Genomic DNA, 24447 nt, shown 5'->3' with positions numbered 1-24447 from the left:
ACCCCTTGGATCCTTAGCTTGGCTAGGATTGGGGCTAGGACCTTCGTGAACACCCGGGGGGCCGTAGCCAACCCAAAGGGAAGCGCCACGAACTGGAAATGACGCGAAGCCACCATAAAGCGTAGATATCTTTGATGTGGCTGATAAATTGGAACATGAAGGTAGGCATCCTTTATGTCTATGGAAGCCATGAAGTCGTCCTTCTGGAGTGTGGTAGCTGCTGACCGCACGGATTCCATCCGAAATGAGCGGACCTTTAGGTATGCATTTACCATCTTTAGGTCCAAAATTGGCCTGACATCTCCATTGGACTTTGGGACGATGAATAGGTTGGAGTAGAAACCCAGCCCTTGTTCTAGGACTGGTACCTCTATTATTACTTCCTGGGAGAGTAGATGATTTAATGCCGTCATTAATGCGGCTCCCCTCTCCGGATCGTTTGGAATCCTTGACTCCTGGAAATGAGGAGGAGGAAACCTTAGGAAGTCTAATTTGTAGCCCGTGGCCACGGAAGACCGTACCCACTTGTCGGGAATGCTGGCTTCCCAAACCTCTGAAAAGAGACGCAGCCTTCCCCCCACCTTCGTGGGTGGGGGCGCCCCTTCATAAGGTCGGCTTGGGGGCTGGTTTTGCTGGTTTGCGAAACCACTGCCTCTTGCCTCTAGCAGCCTGTCCCTGCGATCTGCTATTGAAGTTAAAGTTTGATCTTGCAGGAGGCCGTCGATACTGTTTGGCATTAGAGGGCCCCTGCCCAGGGGAGTGCTGTCGTTTAAACGCAGGCCCCTGAAACTTCCTTTTGGTTGGCAAAAGAGTACTTTTGCCGCTTGAAATGGTCTGAATGTATTTATCCAGGTCTTCTCCGAAGAGTCGTCCTCCATGGAAGGGGAACCCTACCAGGAGCTTCTTGCATGGGGGCTCGGCCTCCCAGCTCTTTAACCATAAGAGTCTTCTCATATGGATAAGGGATAATGATAAACGTGACGCTTGCTGGATAGAATCCTTAATCGCATCTACCGTAAAGCGTATGGCCCTAGGGACATCCGCAAATTCTTCTGCCTGCTGGGCAGGAATAAGTTTAAGCATCTGCTTAGTTTGATCCGATAATGCTTGTGCAACCCCAATCGCAGCCACAGCTGGCTGCACTACTGCCCCTGCAGTAGTGAAGGAGTTTTTAAGTAGTGCTTCCAAGCGTTTATCAACCGGATCCTTGAACACCTGTATGTTTTCTACAGGGCATGTTAAAGACTTGTTAACACATGAGATGGCTGCGTCCACCGAAGGGGTTGCCCATCTCTTGGAAAATTTATCTTCCATAGGATACAAGGCAGAAAATCTTTTAGGTGGTAAAAAGATTCTATCTGGCTTGATCCAATCTTGGAACAGAACTTCCTCTAGCAGAGGATGGATCGGAAAAACTGCATTGTTTTGAGGCGGCCTTAGAGAGCCCAAAGCTGAAACAGTCGATACTTGGAGATCTGGTACTGGCAAGTTGAAAGCACTATGGACCAAGTCCGTTAAGGTTCGAACCCACCAGCTCTCCCTTTGGGAGACTGCCCCAGACTCCCCTGTATCCGGATCCTCGATCCCCGAACCTGCTTGGTCCTTGTCCAAGAGGTCTTCCAATTCCCCTGCGGAAAGGACCTCCTCCTCAGAGGGTCCACGCTCGGGCGACGGAGATCTATTCCGTTTTCTGCCCCGCAGAGCCATGGTTATCATCTTTTCCATTCTTTTTTCCATCTCCTTTAAAGAGGTGGATAATACCTCGTCCGTGACCATCCTAGGGTTGGACTGACCCGAGCCAGCTCCAGCCCCAGATCCCGATGGCCCCAAGGCTCCCTCTCGGGAAAGCAGCGGCATCATTTTTTCCGAGACCTCAGACTCTCTGGGGGAAGCCCCACCTCTTGTACCCTCTGACCCGGATGCCATGGTACAATACCGAGGTACGCCTGCTAACTTATCGGTGTTTGGAACTATAAACAATTATTGCCCAAAAACCCGTTTGGGGGATAAACAAAAAATGCCTTCTCTCCCTTTGATGGATCTTTTCTTTTTTTTTTTTTTTTTTTAAACCCAAGAAAGAAAAAACATTCTGTCCCCCTTAGTAGTATTGCCAAAAACTGCTGAGATAGAAAAGAACAGCCTATTTCTAGGCTTCAAAACAGTCTTATGAAGACTGTAATATCTTTTTTGGCCACTGTGTGTCCTCGGCGCCCCGTGCTGCCGCTCTGGTCTCTTCCTCCTCAGTTCCAGCATAAACTGAGCTGATGGAACGAAAGGAAGGGCCGCCCCTTCCTTAAACCAACTGACCCGCCCTTCCCCCCTCAGCTAACGGCGCGAAATTGCGCTCATAACACGGGGACGCGCGCGCGCCCGCCGACGGGGGGGGGGGGCAAGGGAGCCCACGAGGAGGCCAGCGTTTGCCTGTCATCCAGGCTAGGAGGAAGGACCAATGCAGCATCGCCTGGAGGCTTGCAGGTAAGCACATCTCTCTTTAACACACACACACACAGCCACTCAATGCTTTCAATACTACCAGGGAGGTCACCTCTTATGGGGAAATAACACATAGAGCCATCCTATCATTAAGATATGTGACTTATTTTGCCAGATGCAGCGCATAACTTTAGGCATATCCCCTGTGACCCCCCAGAAAAACCTGCTAAGAACCAAGTTCCGCAAGTTTCCTCTCACTTACCTGCTCCATGCCGCAGGACTTTGCCAAGCAAGAGGCCCAATCTTCCCCCATCTCCGTGGGGCTGTCTAGACCTTCAGGCCCTGGGTTCCTATGAAGGATCCACTGTCCTGGGCCCATATAGCACTCTGGCAACAGAAACATTAGGCACCCCAAGGTTTCTAAGTTCTGGGCCCAGGGTCCAGCTCTCTAAAAAGAAAAGCATTATGGGCTATACCCCAAGGGTTTGGGGTCCGGTTACTGACCACTTTAGCGCTGAGGCCTTTGGACAGAACCGGTTAGCTCACCTAATCCCAAGGATGCGGAGGCAAGCTAAACCATGACCAACACCTAAGACACTGGCGTAAAAACTGAGGTACTCCTCCTATGGGAGGGGGTTATATAGGGAGGGGCATTTCCTGTTTGAGATTGCCAGTGTCCATCACCTGAAGGTACTCCATATAACCCATATAGTAATGAATATGCCGCTCTGTGTCCCGTGATGTACGATAAAGAAAAACAGTTTTTTTTATCCATTTGTATACACCAATATTTTTGATCATCACTGCAATTGTTCATCTACATGTTTTCACGTCATTGATATGTTTTTGGGGGTTTTCATTGTCATTCTGCAAGTGCTGTCTGTATATCTATTTCAGTGTAAATGTGCTGTCCCCTCAAAATAACTCAACACATCCATTAATGTCTAAACCGCTGGCAACAAAAGTGAGTACACCCCTAAGTGAAAATGTCCAAAGTGTCAATACTTTATTTTCCAGCACCGCCTTAACCCTCTTGTGCATGGAGTTTACTAGAGCTTCACAGGTTGCCACTAGAGTCCTCTTCCACTTCTTCATGGCGACATCACGGAGCTGGTGGATGTTGGAGACCTTGTGCTTTCCACATTCCATTTGAGCATGCCCCACAGATGCTCAATAGGGTTTAGGTCTGGAGACATGCTTGGCCAGTCCATCACCTTTACCATCACCTTCTTTAGCAAGGCAGTGGTTGTCTTAGAGCTATGTTTGGGGTCATTATGTTGGAATACTGCCCTGCAGCCCAGTCTCCGAAGGGATGGGATCATGCTCTACTTCCTTATGTCACCAGTACATGTTGGCATTCATGGTTCCCTTAATGAAATGTAGCTCCCCAGTGCCGGCAGCACTCATTCAACCCCAGACCATGACACTCCCACCACCATGCTTGACTGTAGGAAAGACACACTTGTCTTTATACTCCTCACCTAGTTGCCGCCACACACACTTGACACCATCTCAACCAAATAAGTTTATCTTGGTCTCATCAGACCACAGGACATGGTTCCAGTGATTCCATGTCCTTAGTCTGCTTGTCTTCAGCAAACTGTGTGTGGGCTTTCTTATGCATCATCTTTAGAAGAGGCTTCCTTCTGGGACAACAGCCATGCAGACCAATTTGTTGCAGTGTGCGGCATATGGTCTGAGCACTGACAGGCTGACCCCCCACCCCTTCAACCTCTGCAGCAATACTGGCAGCACTCAGGTCTATTTGACGCTGAGCACATGCACTCAACTTCTTTGGTTGACCCTGGCAAGGCCTGTTCTGAGTGGAACCTGTCCTGTTAAACCGCTGTATGTTCTTGGCCACCGTGCTGCAGCTCAGTTTCAGGGTCTTGTCAATCTTCTTATAGTCTAGGCCATCTTCATGTAGAGCAACATTTTTTTTTTCAGATCCTCAGAGTTCTTTGTCATGAGGTGCCATGTTGAACTCCCAGTGACCAGTATGAGAGATTGAGAGCGATAACACCAAATTTAACACACCTGCTTCCCATTCACACCTGAGACCTTGTAACACTAACAAGCCACATGACACCAGGGAGGAAAAATGGCTAATTGGGCCCAATTTGGAAATTTTCACTTAGGGGTGTACTCACTTTTATTGCCAGCGGTTTAGACATGAATCAAAACATGATAATTGAGCGCACTCCCCATCAATGTCTACAAAGTAACTACCTGGAATATATAGGATGGGATTGGGTAGGGAATGAGAACTGGAGAGGAATGGGTAAAGTCCCAGAGACAAGTGCTTTTGAGGAAATACTATAGTCCAACAAAATTGTCCACAGCACTATATGACTAAAGCTTTGCTATAGATGGCAGCCAGCTGACAGATGAAGTATGATCTGTAGAGGGACAAAGAGACAAAAAAGCAGCGCCTTCTAAGCGTAGCAAGTGAGTTTAATCGAGGCAAATTAAAAGCATGTGAAAAACCTACTCACATTGTAGACGTAAGTATAAGCAAAAAATACGGATGTCATCCGCGGAATCCCCGGGGACAGCACGGTGTCCTGATGCAGGCGGCGTGGAGATGTCCTTCCTTGTGCAGCAGCGGCGGCAGGAACCGAGGCGCCCTCGGAACTAACTGGCTGAGGTCAGATTTCCACTACGGACTGCAGTCTGCGTCACTTCCGGGCGCGGGAGGTGCGCACGTTCGAGACTTTCGAGTCTCTTCTTCAGGCTGAGCTGTGGCCATTTTGCTGGAGACCAATTTAAGGCAAGTGAAGCCCGCCCCACACATACTCTGATTGGCTCATATTTCGTTGATCAACTACGGGTCATCAAATGTCGCCCTGGAGAATGTTGTCACGAGTTGCGGGCTCATGTTAATATAACCCGCAATGGTGACAACAATAATGATAGATGTGTAAACACCACGACACCATGCAGTGTCATAACGATGACACATGAGGGAAAGCTCGGTGGCCATACACAGGAAATGTCAATCAAAGACATATTAAAGAACAAATTAGGGGGAAAAAACGACTGGGTAAAAAACAAACAAGAGACTTACAAATGCTACATTATACATCATTAAAAACTACTATAAGGACATATGGGCGTGTAGCGCACATATATAATCTATTATATTATATTATATCCAGAAAATTAATTCAAGAAATTATACATATATATATAATTAAAATACTTGTATTGGGAAGAGACTATGATGTTGACGTCATCAAATAGATCTCTCTGGTTAGACTATATATTATTTATTATAGGGCCTCAATCAAATCGGGAGTGTGTTGTTATCTATATGGCTATATATTAATTAAATAAAGATGATAACAAATTATTAATTCATAAAATTATTCGAAAAACATATTAAAAGTTATTAAAAATGTATCAAAATTATTTTACAAATATTCTAAAAAAATATATATATATATATATATATATATATATATATATATATATACATATATATATACATACACACATATACATACATATACATATATATGCACACACATACAAAAATAGATTTAAAAATGGATTTAAAAGTACTTTGTTTTGACCTAAAAATCAAAACACCAGGACAATCAGGACACTCAGGACACAAGAGGAAACACGTTCATATAGACCAAGTATGTTCATAGTAAAATATTTATCTCTATGCCCTCATTGAGGCCACCAGGCGAAAGACTATCGAGGGTGATGAATATCCAATAATTCTCCCTCTCGCATAGACGCTTATAGCGTTCAGCTGAGGGGAGGAACTTTGATATTGCTTCAAGGACCCATACGCGGAGTCCCGCGGGGGATTGTTCATGGTGCTCTTTAAAATGACGGGCTACACTGTAGTTGTCTAGGCCCTTTTCAACAGTGTTTTCTATAAGCGTCTATGCGAGAGGGAGAATTATTGGATATTCACCCTCGATAGTCCGTCTGACCGTTTTCTTTATCGTACATCACGGGACACAGAGCGGCATATTCATTACTATATGGGTTATATGGAGTACCTTCAGGTGTTGACACTGGCAATCTCAAACAGGAAATGCCCCTCCCTATATAACCCCCTCCCATAGGAGGAGCACCTCAGTTTTTACGCCAGTGTCTTAGGTGTTGGTCATGGTTTAACTTGCCTCCGCATCCTTGGGATTAGGTGAGCTAACCGGTTCTGTCCAAAGGCCTCAGCGCTAAAGTGGTCAGTAACCGGACCCCAAACCCTTGGGGTATAGCCCATAATGCTTTTCTTTTTAGAGAGCTGGACCCTGGGCCCAGAACTTAGAAACCTTTGGGGGCCTAATGTTTCTGTTGCCAGAGTGCTATATGGGCCCAGGACAGTGGATCCTTCATAGGAACCCAGGGCCTGAAGGTCTAGACATCCCCACGGAGATGGGGGAAGATTGGGCCTCTTGCTTGCAAAGTCCTGCGGCATGGAGCAGGTAAGTGAGGGGAAAGCTTGCGGAACTTGGTTCTTAGCAGGTTTTTTCTGGGGGGTCACAGGGGACATGCCTAAAGTTATGCGCTGCATCTGGCAAACTAGTCACATATCTTAATGATAGGATGGCTCTATGTGTATTATTCCCCATAAGAAGTGACCTCCCTTGTAGTATTGGAAAAGCATTGAGTGGGGCCTGTGTAATATAATGTGTATGTGTGTGTCAGAGAGCTATGCTGACCTGCAAGCCTCCAGGCGATGCTCCATCGGTTCTTCCTCCTCAGAGCCTGCAAAGCAGGCAAAACGCTGACCTCCTCGTGGTTCCAGGATTGGAGCAGAGAGGCTCCCTTCCCCCCAACCCCCCCCCCCTGTCGGCGCGCGCGCGCGTCCCCGTGTTATAGGCGCAATTCGCGCCGTTTAGCTGAGGGGGGAAGGGCGGGTCAGTTGCTTAAGGAAGGGGCGGCCCTTCCTTTTTCGTTCCAACAGCTCATTCTAACATTGGAACTGAGGAGGAAAAGACCAGAGCGGCAGCACGGGGCGCCGAGGACACACAGTGGCCAGAAAGGATATTACAGTCTTCAGAAGACTGTTTTCAAGCCTAGAAATAGGCTGTTCTTTTCCATCTCAATAGTTTTCTTGGCAATACTACTCAGGGGGACAGAATGCTTTTTCTTTCCTGGATATGAAAAAAAAAAAAAAAAAAGGAAAAGAATTGAAAAAAAAAAAAAAAAAATTCATCAAGGGGAGAGGAGGCATTTTTTATCCCCCAAACAGGTGTTTGGGCAATTAACTATTTATAGTTCCAAGTACCAATAAGCTAGCAGGTGTACCTCGGTATTGTACCATGGCATCCGGGTCAGAGGGTACAAGAGGTGGGGCTTCCCCCAGAGAGTCTGAGGTCTCGGACAAAGTTATGCCGCTGCTTTCCCCAGAGGGAGCCTTGGGGCCATCGGGATCTGGGGCTGGAGCTGGCGCGGGTCAGTCCAACCCTAAGATGGTCACGGACGAGGTATTACTCACCTCTTTAAGAGAGATGGAGAAAAGAATGGAAAAAATGATAGCCACAGCTATGCGGGGCAGTAAGCGGATTAGATCTCCGTCGCCCGAGCGTGGACCCTCAGAAGAGGAGGTCCTTTCCTCAGGGGAATTGGACGACCTCTTGGACAAGGACCAAGTAGGTTCGGGGATCGAAGACCAGGATACAGAGGAGTCTGGAGCAGTCTCCCAAGGGGAGAGCTGGTGGATCCAAGCCTTAACGGACTTGGTCCATAGTGCATTTAACTTGCCAGTACCAGATCTCCAAGTGTCGACGGTCTCAGCTTTGGGCTCACTAAGGGCGCCTCAAAGCAATGCAGTGTTTCCGATCCATCCTCTGCTAGAGGGAGTTTTGTTCCAAGACTGGAGCAAGCCAGATAAAATCTTTTTACCACCTAAAAGATTCTCTGTCCTATATCCTATGGAAGATAAATTTTCCAAGAGATGGGCTACTCCGGCAGTGGACGCAGCCATCTCATGTGTTAACAGATCGTTAACATGCCCTGTAGAAAACATACATGTGTTCAAGGATCCGGTTGATAAACGCTTGGAAGCACTACTTAAGAACTCCTTTACTACTGCAGGGGCAGTAGTGCAGCCAGCTGTGGCTGCGATTGGGGTTGCTCAAGCATTATCGGATCAAATTAAGCAGATGCTTAAACTTATTCCTGCCCAGCAGGCAGAAGAATTTGCGGATGTCCCTAGGGCCATATGCTTTACGGTAGACGCGATTAAGGATTCTATCCAGCAAGCGTCACGTTTATCGTTATCCCTTATCCATATGAGAAGACTCTTATGGTTAAAAAGCTGGGAGGCCGAGCCCCCATGCAAGAAGCTCCTGGTAGGGTTCCCCTTCCATGGAGGACGACTCTTCGGAGAAGACCTGGATAAATACATTCAGACCATTTCAAACGGCAAAAGTACTCTTTTGCCAACTAAGAAGAGGCTTCAGGGGCCTGCGTTTAAACAACAGTACTCCCCTGGGCAGGGGCCCTCTAATGCCAAACAGTATCGACGGCCTCCTGCGAAAGCCAACTTCGGCTTCAACAGCAAGTCGCAGGGACAGGCTGCTAGAGGCAGAAGGCAGTGGTTTCGCAAACCAGGCCCCAAGCCGACCTTATGAAGGGACGCCCCCACCCACGAAGGTGGGGGGAAGGCTGCGACTCTTTTCAGTGGTTTGGGAAGCCAGCATTCCCGACAAGTGGGTACGGTCTTCCGTGGCCACAGGCTACAAATTAGATTTCCGAAGGTTTCCTCCTCCTCATTTCCAGGAGTCGAGGATTCCAAACGATCCGGATAAGGGAGCCGCATTAATGTCGGCATTAAATCATCTACTTTCCCAGGAAGTAATAGTAGAGGTACCAGTCCTGGAACAGGGGCTAGGTTTCTACTCCAACCTATTCATCATCCCAAAGTCCAATGGAGATGTCAGGCCAATTTTGGACCTAAAGATGGTAAATGCATACCTAAAGGTCCGTTCATTTCGGATGGAATCCGTGCGGTCAGCAGCTACCACACTCCAAAAGGACGACTTCATGGCGTCCATAGACATAAAGGATGCCTACCTTCATGTTCCAATTTATCAGCCACATCAAAGATATCTACGCTTCATGGTGGCTTCGCGTCATTTCCAATTCGTGGCGCTTCCCTTCGGGTTGGCTAAGGCCCCCTGGGTGTTCACGAAGGTCCTAGCTCCAATCCTAGCCAAACTAAGGATCCAAGGGGTCACGATCCTAGCATACCTGGACGACCTCCTAGTCATAGATCACTCGTCTCCCAGCTTGGAGCGAGCAGTGGCCCTCACGGTCCAATACCTAGAGAGGTTCGGCTGGGTCCTAAATCGAGAAAAGTCAGCATTCCAGCCCACAAGGCAGTTGGAATATCTCGGCATGAGATTAGACACAGAACAACAAAGAGTGTTTTTACCTCTGATGAAGGTCAAGGCCATCAAGGAATTAATCCTACTGGTTCTAAGCAAGAAAGAACCGACTATTCGCCTATGTATGAGGTTACTAGGCAAGATGGTGGCCACATTCGAGGCGGTACCATACGCCCAGAGCCACACTCGCACCCTGCAGGCAGCCATCCTGTCAGCATGGAGCAGAAGGCCACAGGCCTTGGATATCCCGTTGCCGCTCTCATCAAGAGTCCGACAAAGTCTGTGTTGGTGGTTAGATCCTCAGAATCTACTGAAGGGGAAATCTTTCAGCCCAGTGGCCTGGAAGATAGTGACCACAGACGCCAGCCTGACGGGCTGGGGAGCAATTTTGGATGGTTGCATTCGCCAAGGTACTTGGGCAAAGCCAGAGAAGCAGTTGCCCATCAACATCTTGGAGCTCAGAGCTGCTCGACTAGCCCTCAGGGCTTGGACGTCAAAATTGCAGGGGTTCCCGGTGAGAATTCAATCAGACAATGCCACGGCCGTGGCATACATAAATCACCAAGGGGGAACCAAGAGTCAAGCCGCTCAGAGAGAGGTGAGCTTGATTCTCCTATGGGCAGAGGCTCATGTGCCCTGCATATCGGCAATATTTATTCCAGGAGTGGACAACTTTCAGGCGGACTTCTTAAGCCGCCAGACTCTGTTGCCGGGGGAATGGTCTCTACATCCACAAATCTTTCAAGCACTCTGCCAAAGATGGGGAGTGCCGGACGTGGATGTCATGGCATCGAGACTCAACAAGAAGCTAGACAGGTTCATATCCCGCTCAAGGGATCCGATGGCCTGCGGAACCGATGCGCTGGTTTGCCCTTGGCATCAGTTCAAACTTCTTTATGCGTTTCCCCCGCTCCAGTTACTACCCCGCCTGCTGCGCAGGATCAGGGTGGAGCACATACCAGTCATCCTGGTAGCTCCAGCATGGCCCAGAAGGGCATGGTACTCACTCATCCTAAAGATGGTAGTGGGAGACCCTTGAACTCTTCCTCTACGGCCAGACCTGCTATCGCAAGGTCCGATCCTCCACCCTGCCTTACGGCATCTAAATTTGACGGCCTGGAAGCTGAATCCCTGATTCTCAGGGGTAGAGGTCTGTCTCAGAAAGTAATCTCTACCCTAATCAGAGCCAGGAAACCGGTCTCTAGGGTGATTTATTACAGGGTCTGGAAGGCCTATGTAAGCTGGTGTGAGTCCAAGCTTTGGCTTTCTCGCAAATTTACCATCGATAGAGTTTTAAGTTTTCTCCAGCTAGGAGTGGATAAGGGATTGGCATTAAGCACAATCAAGGGACAGATTTCAGCTCTGTCAGTGTGGTTTCAGCGGCCGCTGGCCACCCACTCGCTGGTTAAGACCTTCCTTCAAGGGGTCTTACGTATTAAACCTCCAGTTAAATCCCCGCTTTGCCCGTGGGATTTAAATCTTGTTCTGTCAAGTTTACAGAAACAACCTTTTGAGCCGTTGGCTGAAATTCCTTTGGTTTTACTGACAAGGAAGTTAGTATTTTTGGTTGCCATAGTTTCCGCCAGAAGAGTATCGGAACTGGCAGCCTTATCCTGTAAGGAACCATATCTTATTTTTCATAAGGACAAGGTCGTTCTCCGCCCTCATCCTTCCTTCCTACCGAAGGTTATATCCAGTTTTCATCTAAACCAGGATTTGGTATTACCATCCTTCTTCCCTAAACCTACTTCCAGAAAGGAAGGGTTGCTGCATACCTTGGATATTGTCAGGGCCATGAAGGCCTATCTTAAAGCTACAGAGAAGATCCGGAAGACGGATGTGTTGTTCATTTTACCGGATGGGCCCAAGAAGGGGCAGGCAGCTGCAAAGTCCACCATCTCTAGGTGGATTAAGCAGTTAATCACTCAGGCCTACGGCTTGAAAGGGTTGCCTCCTCCAGTATCATTAAGGGCTCATTCTACTAGGGCCATGGGCGCCTCCTGGGCAGCACATCACCAGATCTCTATGGCTCAAGTTTGCAAGGCGGCAACCTGGTCTTCTGTCCACACGTTTACAAAATTCTACCAGTTGGACGTAAGAAGGAATACTGATACAGCCTTTGGGCAGGCAGTGCTGCAGGCTGCAGTTTGAGACCCTCGGATTCCGGGGGCTCCCTTTTGAGTTAAATTTAAAATTTAAAATTATTTTTCTCAACTAAGTTGGATTTATTATGATTTGAGTATATCTCTAAATTAAATCCTTTTGTCTTGGAGATGTTCTCCCTCCCCTCATTGTGAGCATTGCTTTGGGACATCCCATATAGTAATGAATATGCCGCTCTGTGTCCCGTGATGTACGATAAAGAAAAAGGGATTTTTAATACAGCTTACCTGTAAAATCCTTTTCTTGGAGTACATCACGGGACACAGAGCTCCCACCCCTCTTTTGGGGACCATTTTGGGAGGCATACTGCTTGCTACAAAACTGAGGTGCTCCTCCTATGGGAGGGGGTTATATAGGGAGGGGCATTTCCTGTTTGAGATTGCCAGTGTCAACACCTGAAGGTACTCCATATAACCCATATAGTAATGAATATGCCGCTCTGTGTCCCGTGATGTACTCCAAGAAAAGGATTTTACAGGTAAGCTGTATTAAAAATCCCTTTTTCACCGTACATGCCTGCCAGAGGGCTTCTGTACGATGGTTGTACACACCATCGTACAGAAGTCCGCGTGTAAACAATACGCGGGGCGTGTCCGCGTCGTCGCCGCGACGATGACGCGGAGACGTGGGCGGGCCTGCCATTTAAAGGCTTCCACGCATGCGTCGAAGTCATTCGACGCATGCGAGGGACGGCGGGCGCCTGGACATGTACGGTAGGTCTGTACTGACGACCGTACATGTCCGAGCGGGCAGGATTCCAGCGGACGGTTTTAAAACACGTCCACGAATATTTGCCCTCTGGGAAAGGCCCGGCGGGCAAATGTTTGCTGGAATTCGGCCCGCTCGCGCCTACACACGACCAAACATGTATGCTGAAACTGGTCCGCGGACCAGTTTCAGCATACATGTTTGGTCGTGTGTACGGGGCCTAAAACCTCCTAAACTGCAGTGATTGGTGCCTGATTGATGCCTGTGTATGCATATATTGTTTGTATAGCAACTTTGTGGACCTCATGGTACACTGTGAATGTGGGTGTGAGTTATCAGAGTAGCAGTATAATTTGAATTTTTTTGAGGGTTGTTGTACAACTGTAGTCTTAGGCCCATGTAATATTGGAGGTTATGTTCTAGTTATTTGTAACTACTATAGAATCACTTTCCTTAGAATTTTTGTTTCTTCAGTGGAACCTTGGATTATGAGCATAATCCGTTCCATGAGAATGCTCGTAATCCATAGCACTCGCATATCAAAGCGAGTTTCCCCATAGAAGTCAATGGAAACGAAAATAATTTGTTTTGCATTGACTTCTATGGCATGCAATACCGCATGCGGCCAGAGGTGGGGAGGGGGGGCACCGGAGAGTCTTGGAAACACTCGCAAAGGCCCGGGGACAGCTCGCTGGACTCGGAAAGGCTTGGTATTTCAGAGTTTTTCCAAGAATTTCGGAAATGCTCCACTCGGCTCCGGCACCCCCCACCTCAAGTCAAACAAGGTACCGCACACTGCAGTGGCTTTTGCAAGACAACACTCGCAAACCGAGTCAGGATTTAAAAAAAAAACAGTGCTCGTATTGCGAAATGCTCGTTAACTGTTTTTTTCGCAATCCGAGGTTTCACTGTATAAATAATGATTTTTGGTCACTGAGTTATTGGTGTTCCAAACAATATGTAGCTCCATTCCTGAACTACTGAATTCTTGCAGCTTTTAAAGCCAGGTGCAGATTCTCTGTATGCAGCTGCTGATATCTATAGAACACCATTCATTTTAGATGAATAGATTAACATTTAGCCCTTGTTCACATTGACTGTGTCTTTAAAATCGTGCAACTTCATCTGAAATTGCAAAATTTCATATCTGCATGTCAGTGCGACTTGGAAGACATCTGTGTGGCTTAATGCACAGAAGTACGTGCAAGTCGCGCCCAAAATCGCCAAAAGTAGTGCAGGAACTACTACTATTGTCGGGAACCACAAAGTCAGCGATTTGAACAGTGCGATTTCCAGCAATAGGATGTGACCTGGCATGCGATTTGACCTGTCAAATTGCATGACAAGTTGCTCCAACGTGAACGAGGGCTTAGTCAGCTACAGCAGTAATTCTGTAAATAATCAGGGGAAAAAAACAGACAGATGTGAAGCTGCTACAAATCTCTGCTGCAAAGTTGGTAGTGTGACATGGTTCTTATTTTATATTGCTTGTATGCTTTATATCAGTGGTCTCCAAACTACGGCCCGGGGGCCGGATGTTGCCCTTTGCTTAATTCTTTCTGGCCCTTGGGGAAGTTTTTCTTCCACTGATGCAATACACCATTCTTCCCACTGACACCAACAATGGGGCATGATTCTTCCCACTGACACCAATGACAGGGCACTATTCCTCCCCACTGACACCAATGATGGGGCACTATTCCTCCCCACTGACACCAATGATGGGGCACTATTCCTCCCCACTGACACCAATGATGGGGCACTATTCCTCCTACTGACACCAATGATGGGGCACTATTCCTCCCCACTGACACCAATGATGGGGCACTATTCCTCCTACTGACACCAATGGTGGGGCACTATGCCTCTCACTGACACCAGTGGCGAGTGTACTATGACTCCCACTAATGCCAATGGCGGGGCACTATGCCTCCCATTGACACCAATAAGGCAGTATTCTTACCCTAATACCAAAGATGCATTGTTTACTCCCACAGATGCCAGGACAATTTCTACTCCCAATGACCACAGTCCGGCCCCCCTAAAGTCTGAAGGACAGTACCGTGGCCCTTTGGTTAGAAAGTTTGGAGATCCCTGCTTTATATAATTTGTTGTGGTGTTTGGATACAGGAGCAAGCATTACAAAAAAATCAAAATCTTTTAACGGTCTCTGTTCCCTGAAGTCTGTGCAAAAACCAAGCATTCCTAAAGTGGAAAATTGCAGGTCTTCTACTGCGCATATTGGTTCCTCCACTGATCATACATCACAACTGTGATTACACCAGCAGGTGGCACACTGTAAAATCTGCCATTTCTACTCAAGATCCTATTAAACCTAACCGCTATGGGATGAAGTGAACTAGCCTCCTTGTTACCATGTGATTTCTATAATAACTAATTATCCCTTTTTTATGTTTTGCATTCATCCTGTTAAATGTAAAGCACCAATTGTTGGCAAAGTAATGTTGTTCCTTCCTAGGTCAGAATTTTGTAATTTACTTATAATGGTTAATAACTCCTTGATAGCCCGTAAGACATTTTACAGTTAATCTTATTTACTGTGTTTTATTCCAGGGCAAAAGCAAATAAACATATGCTGAGGCGTTTGGCAAAAGATGGTGCTGGAGCATTTGAATTTTTTGCAGACACATCTAAGAGCAGCTGGAGAAGCCAGGTGATAGAAATGGGAGAACACCAGGTTTCATTTTACTCCAGTAGCCTCCAGGCGGTAATGTTAAATGATTTGGTCTTGATAGTTTTTATGGTCCTTAATAATACTGGGAAATGAATAGGAAGAACATTGAAACGTCCAAATATCTGGGTAAGTGAAGGTCCATCATAAGCCAGGCACTGACAACTATAATGATTTTTGGAAAACCAGCAATGCCAACCCCTGTACTTGCCTACTGGAACTTCCTAGGCATATCTAGCCTGTCCTGTGCCACACAGCCTCTATTTCAAAATCATCCCTGTTGACCAGGGCTCACTCTTCTCCCCATCTCCCATGTGTGCAGGTTAGACTTCACAGACCTGAATGGGAAGCCAATAGAAATTGATAGACTGTAGATAGGTTTCGCTGTGAGCTGCATTGTGTGGCATTTTCAGTGAAATTTAAGCTAAAGTGATCTCTAGAAGCCACAGCTGTCCAGTAGGAGACATTTTAGGCTAGTTAAAGAGGTTTTAACTTTTGTTTTGCTTTAATGCACTCCCTATATGTAGGTAAAAATCATTTTACTAGTAGTTTTGCCATCCCCCAAACACTTACCTGACTCCTGCACTGATCCAGTGCCATCCCGTCTGCAGCAGCGCTGCTCTCTTTTCCTGCTCTTACAGGACAAACTGAGAGCTGCGGGAGCCATGGGTTGTGTGTGGGCAGGTAAGTATAAAAAAAAAAATTTTAGTGGGAAAAAAATTTTAACTTTACAATTACTTTAACTCCAATGAGATTTGAAAATGACAGTCTAATTGCTGAAAAAGGTCCTAATCCTTGTTCTAAAGCTTTGTGAATTGAGCCTTATGTGTTCCTACCCTAATTGTCCATTGTGTCTTCACAGATGCAGAAACAAGATTTAAAGCTCAAATCGGCTGCATGTACAGCCATATCTGTCAAGTGGAGGCTGTTTGGTACAAATCCCACTGAACCGATGCAAGCCCCCGCCAGCATTCAGTCTTTATATCATGATGACATTCTCTTTGTTTATGGATTTGTCCCTCATTGCACTCAGGTAAGCATTTTTTATGGTTTGTTAAAAGTAAACTGGTAACTGAGTCTGAACATATGATGGGAAAAAAAAGCATAAACAATGGTTACCTTCAGTGAGCATTGTTCATCAAAACAGTCAGAGGATCCAGAGGTATGGGCATGTGATAGCATATGCAAATCTTGATTAGTACACTCTTCAAAGGCCATCCCATCCCTATTCCCAATTATTTCTCATTTTATTGATTAAAGTATAACTAATCCTGTGGGAAGTGCTAAAGCAATTTGGGCTTGGTGAGAACTTCATTAATTGGGTCAAACTGTTATATGCAGCCCCCACAGCTAGAATCCGCGTGAATGGAAACCTATCGGATCCTTTCCCTCTCTTTCGGGGCACTAGGCATGGATGTCCATTATCACCCCTGCTGTTTGTGCTTGCGCTCGAACCACTTGCTGCCATTATACAGCTATCCCCATCCATCGTGGGGTTTGAGAGGGGCGTTGAGAAGGTCTCCCTTTACGTGGACGACACTCTATTATACCTGGGGGATGTGGATACTTCCCTGATTAGTGCTATGGAGGTGATTCAACACCTTGTCGGGATTCTCCATCAACTGGAGTAAATCCGTTCTCTTACCTTTGGATGCGCCAACATTTTTGTTGCCGGATGCTGTAGGGTCCCTCAAGGTAGTCTCATCTTTTAAATACTTAGGAGTGCATGTATCTGCAAACCCGTTGTCCTATTTGTAGGAGAATCTTTTACCCCTCTTCAAAAAAACTCCAACTGACATGTAACACCTGGTGTAAATGACCATTTTCTGTAATTGTTAGAATAAATCTAATTAAAATGGTCTGGTGTCCCCAATTGCTGTATATTATGCACAATTCCCCACAGTGGATTCCACGCAGATGGTTCACCCGTATTGATACCCTGTTTAGATCTCTGATATGGAAGAAACGAGTTGCCAGAATCAGTCTTTCCACTCTGCAATATGGCAAGGATTGGGGGGGGGGGGGAGATGCAGTCCCCAACCCTAAACTCTATTTTTATGCAGGACTTGGGAGCGATCTCTGAGGAAAATTGGGATTTATGTTTACAATCTGTTCCCCTTACTTCCGTTTCACAATCACATAGGTTGTCTCATTTGTTTTTATTGCATAGGGCTTATTGCACGCCTATACAACTGCGTCGTTGGGGAAGGAGAGATTCCATTACATGCCCTAAATGTTGCAGGGACGAGGGATCTCTAATTCACCTAATTTGGCTGCATCGCTATTGGAGCGTTATCACTGAGGTCATCTCATCTGTATTTCAGGTCAGGATCCCATTGGATCCCTTGATATGTGTCTTGGGAGTGATAGATGAGGAACTCTTTCCTCACCCTGTCAATTTAGTGGTGATTAGATTATTATACATAGCTCGTAAGCTTGTGGCAAGGTTTTGGCTAGCTGCACATGTACCGACCAAAACTCAGTGGGTGGAACAGGTGACAGTAGGTGTTTGTGATATTGTGCTTTTAGCACGACAGCGTCGCGCTGATACTCGGCGACATGGTGCCGAGATCTCGCCGACATCTTGCACTCACTGGAATAGTGACAGCACATCCCAGCAAGCGCGTCATAGAAGCGACGGGAGATCCGACTTGGATTCCCGCCAATTCTACACGTGTGCGGCGTTTGTTATGAATCCTGAGGGGGAAGTCCCCGCCGGATTTTAAATAAAAATCCGGCATGGGTCCCCCCCTCAGGAGCATACCGGGCCCTTAGGTCTGTTATGGGTTGTAAGGAGAGCCCCCCTACGCCGAAAAAAACGGCGTAGGGGGTCCCCCTACGATCCATACCAGACCCGTATCCAAAGCACGCTACCCGGCCAGCCAGGAAGGGAGTGGGGACGAGCGAGCGCCCCCCCCCTCCTGAGCCGTACCAGGCTGCATGCCCTCAACATGGGGGGGTTGGGTGCTCTGGGGCAGGGGGGCGCACTGCGGCCCCCCCACCTCAGAGCACCCTGTCCCCATGTTGATGAGGACAGGGCCCCTTCCCGACAACCCTGGCCGTTGGTTGTCGGGGTATGCGGGCGGGAGGCTTATCGGAATCTGGGAGCCCCCTTTAATAAGGGGGCCCCCAGATACCGGCCCCCCACCCTAAGTGAATGAGTATGGGGTACATCGTACCCCTACCCATTCACCTGCAAGAAAAGTGGTAAAAACACAAATAAACCACACAGTGTATTAAAATATTTTATTAGTCTGCTCCGGAGGCCGCCCCCTGTCTTCTTTATTAGCTCTTTTACCAGGGGGAGCTTCTTCTTTGACGTCTTCGGGTGGGTGGGGGCCGCCGTCTGGTTCTCTTCCACTGCCGGGGGGGGTGGCTTTTAAAAAAGCCCCCACCCCCCCGGCGGGTTTCCTCCGGCGTCTTCGGCGGGGCTCTTCTTCTTCCGCTATCCCGACGGGTCTTCTCCGCTATCCGGGGGGTCTCCTTCTATGTTCGCCGCTCTCCGCTGTTGACTCGTCGCACCCCGGTTCTTCGTCTCGCAGTCCGGTCCCTTCTTCCGTGCTGTACGTCTTCTTCCGTGCTGTGAGTTCTTCTTCCGCGCTGTGACGTCATGTTCTTCACTTCTCTTCTTCTCCCGATGTTGACACGCCGGTCCTCCTCGCTGAAATGACGGATGCGCGCCTTGCATCGGACCTATATAGGCCTCACAGTCCCATCATGCTCTGTACCTACCCATGTGATACCTACCCACATACCCCGACAACCAACGGCCAGGGTTGTCGGGAAGGGGCCCTGTCCTCATCAACATGGGGACAGGGTGCTCTGAGGTGGGGGGGCCGCAGTGCGCCCCCCTGCCCCAGAGCACCCAACCCCCCCATGTTGAGGGCATGCAGCCTGGTACGGCTCAGGAGGGGGGGGGCACTCGCTCGTCCCCACTCCCTTCCTGGCTGGCCGGGTAGCGTGCTTTGGATACGGGTCTGGTATGGATCGTAGGGGGACCCCCTACGCCGTTTTTTTCGGCGTAGGGGGGCTCTCCTTACAACCCATAACAGACCTAAGGGCCCGGTATGCTCCTGAGGGGGGGACCCATGCCGGATTTTTATTTAAAATCCGGCGGGGACTTCCCCCTCAGGATTCATAACAAACGCCGCACACGTGTAGAATTGGCAGGAATCCAAGTCGGATCTCCCGTCGCTTCTATGACGGCTCTGTCTCCATCGCGGCAAGCCAGCTCGGCGCTGGCTCCCGCGATGGGGCTCGTAGGTGCTCAATCTCGCCGAGAAAGAGAGCGAGATTGACACAAAATCGGGTTCACCTACTGTGAACTATGTCCTCATTCGGGAGCACCTAACATATCGTCATAGAAATGCATCTCAAATTCTTTTCTATATGGCAGACATGGCTGGAGACACCTGGGTTGGCACCCCCGCGACTGATCTTACATCGGTTGTTAAAAAGCAGTTTTTCTGGTTAGGTGGATGGTGATTTCAGTACTCTCTATTTCTGACTGGATAATGCGAGTTCTGTATTTACCCTCAGCTGCGGAGGGGGAGATTCTATTTTTACAGGTAGAATATTATGGGTAATATTTACTGTTTGTTGGCTCTTTGGCCTTTTCTTTTGTTAAGCCAGGTAGGCCAGCCTATGCTCCCCTGTCTATCTGGACTCTCTTTTTCATCAAAATTTGTCACGTGAACTGCTTTGGTGCCGCTTTTTTTTTTTTATATCTTTATCACTGATAAGTACTGATTTCAGATGTTTTGTATTATATGTAAATGAAATGTATGTTTCATCTCTGTTGGCATAATAAAAAAAATTCTGATTTAAAAAAAGGTTAACTTAAAGACAAAGCATTTTTTTTCTGTTATGGATAAAGTGGAGAAGGATTAGAACGCCTGTCAGTTTTCATCACTGTCTGTGCCTCCGTTAGGGAGATTCGCCCTGTCTATTTGTCCTGGTTATCATTATCGTTGAAAATGAAAGTAAAAGAAAATCCCAAGTTTTGGGTTGTCCCCAGAAAATAATCTTTGGGGAAATCTTCCAATGGGGACACTAGTTCCTGGAGACAGTAAAGTACAAAATACAAAACTGTGATAACAGTGTTGAAATTTTAAGACAACGCGCATAAACGTTCTTATACAGCTGAAATGTAAATAATGTGCAGTGTTATACGATGCAAAGTACAGTTCTGTATAGCTCAGAAATGGCATATAAGGTTATAAAATAAGTCAAACAGAAACAGTCAAAAGTAAGTCATATGACAGTTGTTGCTATTAAGAGCAGCATCTCGGGGTTAACACACAGATGAGTAAATTATACAGGCATTAATGCTGATCTTGAAGCAAACATCAAACAATTGCCAATATTAACTTCCTGATATGAGTTGTACGTACTCAGATGATGATGTCAAAGATTTTATTGGAAATTTGGCTCTATTCAAACAAATTCGTTTTGTATGCATTTTGCAGAAATGCAGGGAATTTTTTTAACATGGGTTCCTATGGAACATGTTTACATCAATGCATTTTTGTGCCTTTGTGTTTTTGGAAAGGGTCGGGACTTTTTTCCTTCAAAATGCAGCATTTTGCATGTGATAGAATTCAATGGACCCACATCCAAAACGCAAGTACCGCGTTTTTACAATGATTTTTTACGCGATTTTGCAGTTTTTTTTAGTTCTTTTATTTACACTGTATATAGCTGAAAATAAAAGAGAATGAGAGAGACACATCTCTCCCATAGTAAGAGATTTTGATGAGAGATGCCAATGCTGTTTGAAGGTGAACACATGTAGTTGAAAAAATATCAAAATGTATTAGCGGACATAAAAACGGATATCAAATATTGATATAGACCACAGTAGTTACAGAATATTACGAGATGCAAATAGCCAACAAGTTTCGCACAGTTGTGCTTCATCAGGGCCTTGCACCCATCTTTAATGTTGTGTGGTCTGTATAGGACATAAGAATATGTCATTAATATACAATATATCCATAACAATTCTATTATATAGTAACAACAAACTTTGGCAGAAAAAAATGCTCCGTGCTCACCTAATCTGCTAAAAACTGGATACATCAAGTGCGGCCCATAATATGTCCCGAAACCAGGAAGAACGCACAGTGCAGCAGTCCCAGTGGTAGTCAGATCCACCAGTTGCCCAAGCAACCATTGACAGATCAAGATCTATGAATTTTTAAGAAAATAACATAATAGCAACATAGTAGCACAGTAGCACTTGCTCAAGCTATGGTCAATTCTATGGGCTATACTGGACACTAATGCCCTGTACAAACGATTGGTTCGTCTGATGAAACCGTTTTCATCGGACGAACCGATCGTGTGTGGGCCCCATCGTTTTTTTTTTCCCATTGGTGAAAAAAAATAGAACCTGTTTTAACATTTTCTTATGGTTAAAAAACGATCGTCTGTGGAGAAATCCATCGGTCAAAAATCCATGCATGCTCAGAATCAAGTCGACGCATGCTCGGAAGCATTGAACTTCATTGTTCTCAGCACGTCATAGTGTTTTACGTCACCACGTTGGACACAATCGGATTTTTAACCGATGGTGTGTAGGCAAGACTGATGAAAGCCAGCCTTATTGGATATCTGATGAAAAAATCCATCGGACAATATATATAAAATTAAAAGAAAATCACAAAAATGCATGCTAACAAAAGCACCATGCATTTTTTTGAGAATCGAGAGAGAATCGTGATCTTCATTCTACGCAAAAGAATCGTGATTCAAATTTTTCCCAGAATCGTGCAGCTCTACTGCCTTTAGGAATTAATATGAGAAACATGAGAAATATGAGAAACACCAGCAAATCTATTGACGTAGCTTTAGGTGCACACTGTACAGAAGACACAGACAGTACACCGCGTGAAAATACTGCAGCTAGCACAATCACCTGCCTGCCTGTCAGTATATTAGGAAGAGCGGATCTATCTAAACTCAATACAGTGTATAAATATATATATATACAACACCTGGGATGCATATATATCCTCTACACACTGTAACTCTAACTGACTAGCCTGCCTGCTCTATTTAACTCCAAAAAATTACACTATCTCTCTCTCTCTCTCTCTCTCTCTCTCTCTCTCTCTCTCTCTCTCTGTGTCTGTCTGTCTGTCTGTCTGTAAACCACCAACACACTACACAAGGCCAACTTTTTTTTTTCTCTTCCTTTTTTGGTAAGGGAGGGAAAAAGGGAAGGAAGATATTTTTAAACCTTCTTTTTCCTCTTTTTTTTTTTTTGGTATATATAATACATTTTTGGTAGAAGTGAATGAAAGAATAAGAAAAGGGCACAGGGTCACTTAAGGCACTGATGACACCCACTTTTTTTTTTTTTTTCTTATTAGAGGTTGTAATTAATTATTAATGTATCGATACAATTGTCTAGAATGGTATAAGGAAATGTTCTTCAGGATCCCCTAATCGGGAAAAATATTATATAAATGAAGGTATAGTGATAGACTGGAGAGGGGGGGGGGGAAGTACCATTTGAAGTATTGAGGGGGCGAGATTACCAACCCAATACCCACATCGAATGTAAACCAAGGGGAAGAAGACATAAGGGCCCCACCACGAAGTGGGTATGGGATAAAAAGAGGGGGAATAAAAAGAAATGGCCCGGGGGAGGGATAGGGAGGAATGGGGGGCGTACCCAGTAGGCCAGGCCCGATATATGGGTTACGAAATCCTGCAAGAATTCAGGAAGGTGGAGAGGTCGGCGGGGGGGTGTACCCCTCTGCGGACAGCTCTCCCGATTAGGGGGTAACCCAAAGGAGAGTATTGGGTTTAGGGAAGGGAGGGAGGGGGTTGAGGGTATTTTTTTGTCTTTGTTCCTTCTGGGGAAATTAGGTTTTCTTCTTTTTTTTTTTTTATTGTATTTTTATTTCTTTTTTTCTGTGGTTGTTTGTCTATGTTCTCCACCTCCTCTCCCCTCTCTTGGACAGGCAGGGAAACAGAAAAAAAAGTATACAGCAGCGAATAGCTGAAGCGTTTTTCCTTTTTTTTTTCTTCATATAAATAAGGGATGGCAGGCCCATTAAAGGTAATAACATATAACGTTAGAGGCCTAAACTCACCCCAGAAGAGAGGGCGTTTGTGGCAGGAGTTAAGTCATTATGCTATAGATGTGGCCTTTCTGCAGGAAACTCATTTTCCGAAAGGGGCTACACCAAATATGCCCCTACACATATTTAACCAGTGGTTCCATGCGCCGTCTCCAATTCAAAGGGCAAGGGGGAGTGTCCATAGCATTTAAAAAGACATGCCCAGTTATCGTGATATCTTCACAAATAGACCCCGAGGGTAGGTACCTTTTCTTAAAAGCGAAATTGAACGGCTACTGCTATACATTTGCCTCAGTGTATGCCCCAAACACAGGCACGGCTAACTTCCTGATAAAAACCTTGAAATCACTAGAGAAGTATAGAGAAGGATTTCTGATTTTAGGGGGTGACATTAATTTAGTATTAAATCCAAGTATAGACACATCAACAGGCAAAACACCCATATCATTCAAGGCTCTAAAACACATAAAACAGCTTTTACGGACTGCCCACTTGGTAGATGGATGGCGAGCAACGCATGAGGGGATAAAAGATTATAGCTATTATTCAAAAATACACAATATGTACTCTCGTCTAGATCTTTTTTTCGTGGACCAGTTCTATCTAGAAAGGATCAGATCTTGTACGATAGAATCAATAACAATTTCAGATCATGCACCTGTCATTATGACCTTACATCCAGTATCATTGGGCCACTTGGAACGAACTTAGCGGTTAAATGAGACACTGTTAGATGACAGCCGCGTTGTGGAAGATTTAACCATTAAAATCAAAACATATTTTGAAAGGAACGTGTCTGGGGAAACTTCTGAACAGGCTATTTGGGAGGCCCATAAGTCAGTGATCAGGGGGGAATTGATAGCAAGGGGGGCAAGGAAAAAAAAAGAAAAACAAAAAGAAATAACAGATCTGCTGGAAGAAATAAATAAGATAGAGATAAAACATAAATCCTCCATGGACCCAGCAGACGCTAAGAGGCTGGAAGAGGCACGAAGTAAACTGA

At 46.1% G+C, this 24447-nt stretch overlaps 1 protein-coding gene across 3 annotated transcripts in view; it reads left to right on the top strand.

Moving 5' to 3' along the window:
* Positions 1 to 24447, top strand: part of PARP4 (poly(ADP-ribose) polymerase family member 4) — a 381003-nt gene that overhangs the window by 236484 nt on the left and 120072 nt on the right. For all 3 annotated transcript variants that reach the window (XM_040340552.1, XM_040340551.1, XM_040340554.1), the window contains 2 exons: positions 15234 to 15333; positions 16214 to 16384. In XM_040340552.1, coding sequence (XP_040196486.1) covers positions 15234 to 15333; positions 16214 to 16384 — 271 coding nt within the window. The remainder of the gene's footprint in view (positions 1 to 15233; positions 15334 to 16213; positions 16385 to 24447) is intronic.

The sequence above is a fragment of the Rana temporaria genome, chromosome 2 (assembly GCF_905171775.1).
Source record: "Rana temporaria chromosome 2, aRanTem1.1, whole genome shotgun sequence".
Classification (NCBI taxonomy): domain Eukaryota; kingdom Metazoa; phylum Chordata; class Amphibia; order Anura; family Ranidae; genus Rana; species Rana temporaria.
This window is presented reverse-complemented; position numbering and strand designations above follow the sequence as displayed.